Genomic DNA, 12,049 nt, shown 5'->3' with positions numbered 1-12,049 from the left:
GCCGCAGGGCGTGGGCAGGCGGCGCTGGGCCAGCGGGAGCCAAGAAGGTGAAGAGGCCCGCCCAGGGATGGAGGCGGGGACCTCGGGGACCAGGACGTCAGCGGCGCTCCCCCCTGCTGCTCTTGACCACCTGCTCCACCCGTGCCTAATAGTGTCATGGCAGGAGCCTAGGGAGACAGGGTCCTGTCCCAGCGATGCTGGGTGCTGACCAGGCGGTCCACAGTCCAGAGCCTGCTGCAAATGGTGCAAGACAGAGCAAGCTGGCCAGATGGAGAAAGCCAGGCTGACAGAGAGACGGCCTCCCCATACAGAGTGGTGCAGAACTGGGAGGTGGGGGTGGGGCCAGGGGCCAGGCTGTGCCCAGACATCAGCATGACTGACTGGGAGCCAGGAGCCCAGAGGTTCAGAACGCACAGCCTGGCTGCAGGTCAGGCCTTTTAAGGCACTATGTCTGCTCCTCTCAAGGGGCGCAGGCGTCCCTGACCTCTTCCCCGGGGCCCTGAAGCTGGACTTTGGGGGGCAAGGACAGCCGTGAGGGCAAGAATAAACAGAATGGACTTAATAAAGTGGATTTTCCCATATTGGCCGCTTTGTTGATCAGAATTGGCAGGCACTGGAACCTCGCCCCCTCCCTCGAATCTTGTCTGCATCCCTGCCACGTGCACTGAACCCCGTCATGGATGCTTTACATGGTTCCTGTGTGGACTGCCTGCGGGGTCCCCTGACTGCAGGCTCAGCCTTCCATGCTGGCCCCATGCAGCGATCACACTCACAGACCTGGCACATTGAGACCAGGCTCTCTTTTGTTCCTCATTCCACCAGGCTCACAGTGGTGACCCCATCCGGACCTTTCCCCTCTGCACTTCCCTGTCAACTATATTTACTTCAAGTCACATCGACCCCTCACTTGCAAACACAGGCCCGATGCCAGCTCCCAGAGGGGTCACTTCCCTGCATTACTACTGACTCCCAAATAGTATCTTGCATCCCACCCACTGATGCCATTGTGTCCTGTCCCTATACAAGGACCCAGCACATGAACTGAAGATGGTGATTTCATCCTGGCCACTGAGCTACACCCTGGCCTGGCCATTCACTCTGAGTTTCCCCAGGAGTCTGTGTTCTTGCCACTGACTGGCCCTCCTCTCTATTGGTATATAGATGCCAAGGGCCAGTTCTGGCATAGAACTTGGGATGTCAGTCCAAGAGGACAATTTGGGGGGAGCATCTGAAAAATGGGTGAGAAATAATGGGACATCCAGACCCCAGAAGCATGAAGTGACTTACCTTCTCGAGGCTGCAGCTTTGGGGTGTCAAGTCACAGCTGGCCACTTCCTGACCCAGCTGACCCTCAGCCTCTCTGACTGCTTCAGTCTTATCAGGATTGGGAGCGGCGGGGGGAGGGCTTCACCTGGGCTTCCGAAGGACCCTTTCCCTCATGCTCCCTGGGCTTGGAGCCTCAATATGCTCCTCTCATGAGCAAAGCATTAGACTAGGGAGGAAGGCAGATCATACTGCGGGCTGGGGGTGGGTTCAAAGCTGCAGAGAAAGTGGGGGGCAGGGAACATGACATGGTGATGGGGGAGCAGCCTGGGAGCAAGGGGCACCTCTGGCTGTGCTGGGGAGGACTGCAGTGACTGGGAATCCAAACTCCACCCAGTAATGCCTTCATGTCCCTTCTTCCCACAGAGCACTCAGCCGCAGCCAAGACAGGTGGCTGCTTCCCTGCTGGAGCCCAGGTGCGCCTGGAGAGCGGGGCACGTGTGGCCTTGTCAGCTGTGAGGCCCGGAGACCGAGTGCTGGCCATGGGGGAGGATGGGAACCCCACCTTCAGCGACGTGCTCATTTTCCTCGATCGTGAGCCGGACAGGCTGAGGGCCTTCCAGGTCATCGAGACCCAGGATCCCCCGCGCCGCCTGGCACTCACACCCGCCCACCTCCTCTTCACAGCCAACAATCACACTGAGCCAGCTGCCCACTTCCGAGCCACGTTTGCCAGCCAAGTGCAGCCTGGCCAGTATGTGCTGGTGGCTGGGGTGCCAGGCTTGCAGCCTGCCAGAGTGGCAGCTGTCTCCACGCACGTGGCCCTGGGGGCCTACGCCCCATTAACGAGGCATGGGACACTGGTGGTGGAGGATGTGGTGGCCTCTTGCTTTGCGGCTGTGGCTGACCACCACCTGGCTCAGTTGGCCTTCTGGCCCCTGCGACTGTTTCACAGCTTGGCGTGGGGCAGCTGGACCCCAGGGGAGGGTGTGCACTGGTACCCCCAGCTGCTCTACCGCCTGGGACGTCTCTTGCTGGAAGAGGGCAGCTTCCACTCGCTGGGCGTGGCCGGGGCAGGGAGCTGAAAGGATCCTTCTACTGCCCTCCCAGAACTGCCCACATGGGTCCAAAGGCCTCCCCACCAGGAGGGCATTGGCCTTGGAAGGGACCTGAGTGGGGACACTGGTTCCCACCATCTCCTCCACCACAAAGATACATCATTGAGACTTGTACTGGACGATGCCAGTGTCCCCCAGCCCCATCTTGGTGTAGTGACAAAGCTGCAAGCTGAGCTGGCGATGGGGGAGTGGTCTCTCCTTCTATCCTTGAGGCCAGTGGGTCCCAACCCAGCCAGCCCTCACTACGATTTTTCATTCCTGCCTCCCCCAGTGGGGAGGGCCCATTCTATCCATCTTAGGCCCCTCTTGGGTGGGCTTGCACCTCAGTTGATGCTGCTAGATTCCCTGGGAGCTGGCAGGGAGCTGGCTGGACTCAATGCTGCCCAGAACTGAGCAGGCTGCAGGATAGGGCAGCCAGCCTGGCCATCCTGAGGCATGACCTTCCTCTCTGGCCACACTCCTCGGGACACATATGGAGACTGTTGCTGTCAGTACACAGAGCTGTGTGTTCCAGCCAATGTGATCACAGTGCCCAGGACAGGGGCAGTGGGCTGGATGTCCTGCCCAGCCTCTGCCCAGGCTATACATTCCCATTTCTGCTGAACCATGACCCCTACCCCCTCCTCCGGTCAGTCTCCCCCACCTTATTTATTGGCACCGAGGGGGAAGCCCATGGGAAAATTTGGGGATGTTTTGGTCTTTTCTTCCTTTTGTAATAAAAATTATTTAAGTTGTTAGAGCCCTGGAGTCCAGGACACCAAGTAGGGCTGATACACTGTTAGCCTAGAACCGTGGGTGGGGCCATCCAGGGCTGTGTGCACCTTCCTCCAAAGACAAAACCTTCAGCGCTCCCACCCTCTTTGCAGGCCCTTTCTCATCCAGTAGGTCTGCCAAGTCGCAACAGAGGGCTGTTCAGAATGGGCTGCAAGGCAGATGTGAATTCTACAGAATCTCTTCATGATCCACAGTGAAAAGTTAGAGACTCACGCCCCTAGAAAGACCAGAATAAGTAGGGAAAGCCCCTTTACTCAGAAACAAGGAGATGTTTCTAGATAAGTAAAGTTATCACGGAATTGTTAGATCAGTTCTTTCTCTGGTCTAACTGTGTTTAGGCGAACTTTGGGGTCAGCGTGCAGAGGCCTTGCCTGGCCCTAGTTAAGGTGCCTTCCCTGCTGATTCTGGTCTTTCTCAGGGCCTGAATCCTGATTTGTGGTCCCACTTCTAGGATTCTTCTTTAACAGATCCAGATCAGGATGTCCCTTGTGATCCAGTAGATTAAGACTCTGCCTGCCAATGCAGGGGACACGAGTTCGATCCCTAATTCAGGAAGATTCCAGATGCCTCAGGGTGACTAAGCCTGTGAGCCACAGTTACTGAACCCTGAGCTTCTAGAGCCCATGCTCTGCAACAAGAGAAGCCACCATGGTGCACACCAAACTTGAGAAAGCCCATGTGCCACAACGAAGACCCAGCTCAGCAAAAAAAAAAAAAAAAAAGAAGATCCAGATCGAGGCCTAGGAACTTATTTTTACAAATACTCCAAATATGGCAGATAGTCCATAGCTTACACTTTGAGAAACATTGCTTAGTCGGAAGGACACCAGTTTATTGCCAAAACAGGATGACCCCTGTCTTCATTTTTTCTTGGTCTCTGCATCCCACAGCAAGTTTTTCTGTACTCATTATAGACCAGCTGAGATTCCCATGTCCATCGATAAAATTGTTAAATATTCAGGAATACTCTGAAGCAGTTGAAATAGGCCATAGTGGGAATATTTACACCATAGAAATTGGCATACGCTACCAAGTTAGGGCTCCGCTGACTGTGGAGAGCTAGTTGTGAAAGCACACCCCTGGGCAGGTTCTAGCCTCTGATAGAGATTTCTGTCAGAAAGTGGTGGGGGGATGATTGCCCTGACTCTTACCTTACTATCCCCACTTCCATGGAGGAATACTCTAGAGAAAACTTCATTGCTCTGGAGACTGTCATCTGAGAGGAAGAGGCTCCCACAGGCTGTAATGACAACTGCTAATCATTTCGTGAAGACTAACCATTGCCAAACATTGTTCTAAGTGCTTTACATGTAGCACCCGCTTCATTTTCATAACAACCCTATGTGGTATATATTATGCATGCATGCTAAGTAGCTTTAGTCATGTCTGACTCTTTGTGACCCTATGAACTGTAGCCTACCAGGGATACAGTAATCTTTTGTCCATGGGATTCTCCAGGCAGTAATACTGGAGTGAGTTGCCATGCCCACCTCCAGGGGATCTTCCCGACCCAAGGATTGAACCCTCATCTGTTATGTCTCCCGCACTGGCAGAAGAGTTCTTTACAACTATCACCACCTGGGAAGCCCAGTATATACTATATTCTTACCATTTTCCAGATGAGAACACAGAGGTACAGCAAGCTTAAGTAACTTGCCCAAGATGATGCAGCAAATGACAGAAGCAGGATTTGAACCCAGGCGTCTGGCTTGCCTTTTCATACTGTTCATGGGGTTCTCAAGGCAAGAATACTGAAGTGATTTGCCATTCCCTTCTTAGAAGAAAAGTTATGACCAACCTAGACAGCATATTAAAAAGCAGAGACATTACTTTGCCAACAAAGGTCCATCTAGTCAAAGCTATGGTTTTTCCAGTAGTCATGTATGGATGTGAGAGTTGGACTATAGAGAAAGTTGAGCACCAAAGGATTAATGCTTTTGAACTGTGGTGTTGGAGAAGACTCTTGAGAGTCCCTTGGACTGCAAAGAGATCCAACCAGTCCATCCTAAAGGAAATTAGTCCTGAATATTCACTGGAAGGACTGATGCTGAAGCTGAAAGTCCAATACTTTGGCCACCTGATGCGAAGAACTGACTCATTAGAAAAGACCCTGATGCTGGGAAAGATTGAAGTGGGGAGGAGAAGGGGATGACAGAGTATGAGATGGTTGGATGGTATCACCGACTCAATGGACATGAGTTTGAGTAAACTCTGGGAGTTGGTGATGGGCAGGGAGGCCTGGCGCGCTGCAGTCCATTGGGTCGAGAAGAGTTGGACACAATGACTGACTGAACTGAACTGATCTGGTTCACAGGTCCACTATTCTCACCAGAGGCTTTTCCTTTGGTAAACTTGGGTCCTTTCCAGAAGGCATGCTCAGCATTTCAGGACTGGAAATCTACTTTGTCAGGCCACTTGGAGTGGACTACATGTCGCTTTGTGGAAGACACTCACAGACCAGGTCACAGGAACCAGAACATCTATGAACACATTTGCAGTGAGAAACAAAAGGTCAAGGTCAGGAGGCTCTGGTCCATTCATCTGCACATTCTGTCTTTTACAGAAATTTTGCATGGGGTGGGGGAGAGAGTGAAAGAGAGATTGAGGCTCTCCCTTATGGGAGGCCTACCTGCCCCTCTTATGGGGCCTGGGGACACTTTGTCCTGTAGACACAGAGCCATTTGGTGTCCCTAGACCTTCTGTTCTAAAAGAGCTTCCTCAGGAAATACACTTATCTTCAGAGATGGCTGCAGAGATTCAGAAAAGCACTTTGAATCCAGACCCTGGAAAGACCAACCTTGGGATAGAGGTGAGGCCCCACAGTTTTTCAGGGAATCCTGACCCAGAACTGTGGTGATGGTACCAGCTGGATGAGTAGAGTCAGCCTGGAAAGTTATCCTTAACTTCTGCAGTGCGATAGTCCAGTTCCTCCCACCAGAACCAGCTTGCTTATCCTCCTTAAGATGCTGAGGCCCAGAGGAAGGTCAATCATACCGCCCAGACCCAGGGAGCTACTGGTCCCACGCCTGCTGTTCTTCACAGGCCTAAGCTCAGCCCTGAAGGCCATTGCATCCACAGTGGTCATTGCTCTCCCCCAACTTTTGCCTGTAGGGGCTGCCTGCGGAATGGCTTCTGACAGTGAGCGGAGATGTGTTGGAAAAGGCTGAGCCAATGCAACAATCCTTTAGGCGACCAGGCCTGCTGTTAGCACTTGCAGCCCCAGGATAGGAAGTGGAAATAGGTGAGTGAAAAAGTAAAGTGTTAGTCACTCAGTAGTGACTGACTGTTTGCAACCCATGGAGTATTGTCTGCCAGGCTCCTCTGTACATGGAATTCTCCAGACAAGAATACTGGAGTGGGGAGCCATTCCTTTCTCCAGGGGATCTTCCCAACTCAGGCATCAAACCTGGGTCTCCTGCATTGCAGGCAGATTCTTTACTGTCTGAGCCGCCATGAAAAATCTTAGTAAAATGCCCCTTCAGGAGATCCAACTAGAAAAGGCAACACTTCTGGCCTGGCACCAGGAAGTCTGTCTAGGAGAAAGTCTCACACCAAGGGCACTGAGCTCACAGAATGTCTGGATTTCAGGCCCCGCCCCCTTGCCTGCCCAGTCCTTGTGCAGTGTACAACTTGTACAACCTTCAACTCTGGCCCCAACTGGACTGAGTCTCTGCCAGGCTCAGACAGGTTCTGCCAGTGGTGACAATTTGGAGAGAAGTTCCTACAGCATCACACAAGAAGAAGTGGGGAGAAATAAACAGGGGTAAGGATGGGATGTGCAATGTCTGGAGACTTCCTGGAAGTGGCTTGGGGCTTGGCATAAATGATTTGGGCAAGAAGAGGTGGATGGATCATTGGGAGCAGGGTGTGTGGAGGAGAAGTGTAGGGCATGCTCAAGGACTAGGAGCCAGTGTGACTGGGGCTTAAAGGTGCCAGGAGGGGAATGGAAGTAGGGGAGGAGAAACACTGCACCCCATAAAAGGGGCAGAGGTGAAGGCCTGGTGAGAAGTGCTGAAGCAGAAAACACCCCAAAGAAGGAATGGAGGCCCTCAGTGTGGAGCACAGGCTCTGCTGCCCACCTGAGAAGGTGTCCCTGCCACAGGAAAACTTTTTGGCAGGTATTGGTGGCAGCAGCTCTTCCAACCCATGCCCTCTGCCGCCTGGGTACAGCAAGCCTCCTGGAGCTTGGGCCCACATCCCACACCCCAGCCTAGTTCTCAAAGCCTCTTTGTTCCATTGGGCCAAGCTTCGGCCAGCCCAGATCTGATAAGGCCAGGTGGGACAGATAACGGCCCCACCCTGCAAGCCTCAAGCCACACCCAGGCTGCCTCGCACGCACACATGCACGCACATCTCTTCTGCCCCAGAAGGGCCTAGATGCAGGGACCTTCCCACCCACACCAGAGTTGGGGAACCTCAACCTCTGGGCTGGCCTCCTCCTGCAGTCCATTCAAGACCCCTCTCATATGCATGCGTAAGCAGGATAAGGAAATTACCTCCCATTTCAGAGAGAAATAAATGAAATGTCCCAGAGGGAAAATGACTTGCCCGCAGTTATTTCTTCCACAATCAGGAGCATCAATTGCTAGCTCTGCTCTTTATGAAAGTGAAAGTGAAGTTGCTCAGTCATGTCCAACTCTTTCGATCCCATGGACTGTACAGCCCACCAGGGTCCCCTGTCCATGGGATTCTCAAGGGAAGAATACTGGAGTGGGTTGCCAACCACCCCAGGGGCCGAACCTGGATCTCCCGCATTGCAGTCAGACTCTTTACCCTCTGAGCCACTAGGGATGCCTCTGCTCTTTATATTATCTTTTAAAACCCTAACATTATGTGAAGTGAGGTTATTCTCAGTTCTTTTCTGGCAGAGAAGAAACAAAAGCCCAGAGAGGTGAAGTTACTTTCCTAAGGTCACACAGCACATTCCAGAGCAGAATTCAGATCCCCTGCAGCAGCAAACTGAGAAAGATAGGAACTGACGAGTTACCCACCCCAGAAGGAGAGGAATGCACTCCCAGCCTTCATCTAAAAGATCTGATGGGGCTAGGGGTGGCCAAGAATCTCCAGGAGGGTGGTCCTGGAAAAACAACACTCTAGATGCTGTGTGTGTGTGTGTGTGTGTTAGTTGTTCAGTTGTGTCCAACTCTTTGCAACCCCATGGAGAGGATCTCATTTTGATGCAAGTGGCAATGTTTAAAATATGTCCATGATTTATTTGACAGTCCTCTCCCCTTGAATCTGGCCTGAGACTAAGTTAGGAAAGACCATATAGCTTCTGTCTGGATCTACCCTGAACTTGCCAAGTTGGGAAGGCTATGGATAGGTGTTCTCAGCCCTCGCCTAGCTGAGCTCCCAGCCAACAGCCAGTATCAATTGTCAGCTGTGTGAGTGCACCATCCTGGATGTCCAGTCCAGTGGAGCCTTTAGGAGGCTGCAGCCCTGGCCAACTCCTAACTGCAATGGCATGGGAGAGTCCAATTGAGAACTGCCTGGCCAAGCCTGTCCTGAATTCCCAACCCACAATATCACAAGCAAAATAAAATGGTTGTTTGGAATCTTGGTGTGCTTTCTTACACAGCAGTGGTAACCAGAACAAAATGCAAAGAGGAGATGGGATTTGGTGAGGACAATTTTGGAGGCTTTCCAAAGCCTTTAATACACTTTTACATGACAGCTTTTTAAAAAATGAAGTGTGCATGAGGCTGGGAGAGGGGTGGTGCTTCTTCATCTTCTAAAGGGACAGTGTGAGAAGACACACTGACGGGATAAAGTTGGAGCAGATAGAGACAAAGGGAAGGGCTGGATAAGCTCATCTCCACACTCAACTGGTTGAAAGAATGCTCCATACCTACTCTGGTAGCAGGGTCTCTGGTGACAGCAAACTTGGAGGAGTGGAGAGCCTCTGGAAGGAAAGGAGTTTCCGCATGTGGGCTAGTGGGTAGCAAGGAGTTATACACAGTTAAAAGGAAGGCTACTAGAAGTTTTAAAAACCCAAATGTTAGATGCTGAAGAAAGTGCTCGAAGTTTGGGGCCAGACCTGAGAGAGGGGCTGGACGTTCCCATGGATGGTTGGATGCTTACAGGGCCTTGACAAGAAGGTCCATGAAAATGAACTGAGAAGTGCACTGTTACCCTCATCAACTCCCTCTGTGTCTGCATCTGGTTTTTAACATATGCCTCTGAATGCCCAATGTAAGAAAGCTACTCTGGGCATTCCCTGGTGGTCTCTGCATTTTAGGTGGTTAGAACTCTGCCCTTTCACTGTTGAGGGCCTGAGTTCCATCCCTGGTCAGAGTACTAAGATTCCACAAGCTGCATGGCATTGCCGAAGATAAATAAGTAAGTAAAGGTGTGTGTGTGTGTGTGTGTGTGTGTGTAAAACTCAGAGGAAGGTGAACAGGCAGGTCATAGGGAATGGTATTTCTCCATGGAGTGCTTGAAAGAGTATAGATGGATAGGTTTCTTGGTTCTGAACGCTTAATTCTAGAGAGGCAAAAGATAGGTGTGTTCAGAATCTAATAAAGAGGAGGAAAGTGCAGTTTATGGTAGAGAATCCTAGCAGACACCACTCTAGTCAAGTGATCAAGCTCATCATCAGTAATACATGTCGACAAGGTGTACCCTCTGATATTATGCGCTGAAAAGGGCTTATAACTCTGTTATGCTTCCCAACAATGCACATCTTACTCTAATCATAAGAAACGAACCCAGATTGAGGAATATTCTACAAAATAATTGACTGTACTCTTCAAAAGAATCAAGATCATAAAGACAAGGAAAGATTCAGGAAATGCCGAAGGTGGGATCCTGGATTGCATACTGAAACAGGAAAAGGACATTACTGGATGAACTTGTGAAACCCAAATAAATTCTATACTTTTCTTAATTGTATTATTATATCAATGTTAATTTCTTCTTTTTGATAAGTGTCCTATGGTCATGTAAGAGGTTAACCTAGGAGGACGCTGGATGAAAGGTTTTAGAGAACCACCTGCACTATTCTTGTGCACATCTAAAATTAACTCAAAATTTTTTTAATTAAAAAAAAACTAATAAAAGAGAATCTCATGGACCAAAAAATGTAGGCTTCCTTACCATCTCTAAGTCCAAGTCAACTTCCACAACCAAAGGAAGCCAGTTAACACTAAATTGGTGGTCATGCTATAATATCTTTACTTGAGAGAGGGCTCTAGCCAGATAGGGATTGGAAAAGGGTTTGAGGAATTAAATAGGGTGGAAAGTCACAGAATAATGGTGTTCTTCATTTATTCAAAACATATAATGAGTCAGGCTCTGTGCTAAATTCTGTAAACCTTTTATCACACTTAAACCTCATGACCTTTGAGGCAGCTGTTAGAAGTTCTTGCTGTTTATGGAAGAGGAGGCTGGATCTTACAGAAATGAAGGAATAAGACAGCTGAGGGCTGATGGAGTTGGGGTTTAAATCCAGTCTGATTAACTCCAGAGCCTGCTCTGAACCACTCCACGGTACTGTCTTCTCAGCTATGATCTGCATTCAAATCATGCCTTAGGGTTCTGCACTGGTGTGGGTGGGGGAAGAGGAGAGAGGAGGCAGGAGGAAGGGGATGGCCTAGGATGGAGCTGTCCATGGTTCTGGCCAGAAGGACGTGGAGCTGGGCAGCCTATAGGAGATGGTGCTGAGGAAGACAGCTGGGAGATAGTGCAGAAAAGGAGCCTGCTCAGACTAGAGGGAGAGAGCAGTCAGACATGGTGGTAGGTACCAACAAGGAGGAATGAGAGAGAGACTCCAAGCTTTGGCTTAAAATAAATAACCACATATACAGTAGCTGGTAAGGTAGGATTTATCCTCAGGTCTCACTTGCAGCCAATACACCAGTATTATCCTGTGTAGCTCTACTGGTTGTTAAAATCTGGAAGTACTGTTAGTGGGTGCCCTCAGTCGTGTCCAACTCTTTGTCACCCCATGGACTGTAGCCCACCCAGGCTCCTCTGTCCCTGGGATTCTCCAGGTTAGAATGCTAGACTGGGTTGCCATTTCCTTCTCCAGGGGATCTTCCCAACCCAGGGATCGAACCCGAGTCTCCTGAGGCTCTTGCATTGGCAGGCAGATTCTTTACCACTGAGCCACCTGGGAGAGACCCACTTTGTTACTAGTTAGCGGATAGTCACTGACTGAGTTCTCCACTACTGTGGCTGCTCTCCACATCTCACAACCTAACACCTGAAAGGTTAAGGCTGGCACAGTATGGGCTCTCAGGACCCAGCTCTGGCTTTAAGGCTCCCTGGTATCCATTCTCATAGGTAAGTATGCATACTGTACCAATCGTATTTTGAATACTGCCCCTGTTTGCCCCCTTTTACAGATGGGGAAAGTGAGGCTCTGACATGTTTAACCATTTGCCTCAAATTGTTCAGTTCTTAAATGGTAGAATCAGGACTTGAACTTAGTCTTCTGGGATTAAGCCTCATGTCCTTTTCCCTCCATCCCCCCTACTGTTGGCCTTATGCCTATTTACCACTTGGTATGGGGTCGCACAGAGTTGGACACGACTGAAGCAACTTAGCAGCAGTGGCAGCAGCAGCGGACAATGAGGGAGCAAGTTGAACAGGTTCTTTGGGTTGGCACAGGAGAGTTAGAAAACCCTATAGGGGTCCCAGGCAGAATGGAGCTCTTTCCTTTGAATTGTATTGCAGTCTTCCCCAGCCCCAGACAATGTTGTATCCTGGAAGCCCTTTCAGGCTGGGGGGTGTCATCAATCTCTCTCCACACCCAGCAACTTTAGAGGGCCATGGCAGCTTAAGTGAAGAGGAACTAAAAAGTCTCTTGATGAAAGTGAAAGTGGAGAGTGAAAAAGATGGCTTAAAGCTCAACATTCAGAAAACAAAGATCATGACATCTGGTCCCATCACTT

General features: G+C 50.4%; 1 protein-coding gene across 1 annotated transcript in view; it reads left to right on the top strand.

The window, feature by feature from the left end:
- The window catches only part of IHH (indian hedgehog), a 7,273-nt gene extending 4,153 nt beyond the window's left edge, over positions 1-3,120 (top strand). The window contains exons 4-5 of the mRNA XM_010861294.1: positions 466-531; positions 1,643-3,120. Of these exons, the coding sequence (XP_010859596.1) occupies positions 466-531; positions 1,643-2,348 (772 nt within the window). The 3' untranslated portion in view covers positions 2,349-3,120. The remainder of the gene's footprint in view (positions 1-465; positions 532-1,642) is intronic.
- Positions 3,121-12,049: the final 8,929 nt, after the last annotated feature.

This window comes from Bison bison, unplaced genomic scaffold, assembly GCF_000754665.1.
Source record: "Bison bison bison isolate TAMUID 2011002044 unplaced genomic scaffold, Bison_UMD1.0 scf7180017864471, whole genome shotgun sequence".
NCBI classification, from domain to species: domain Eukaryota; kingdom Metazoa; phylum Chordata; class Mammalia; order Artiodactyla; family Bovidae; genus Bison; species Bison bison.
This window is presented reverse-complemented; position numbering and strand designations above follow the sequence as displayed.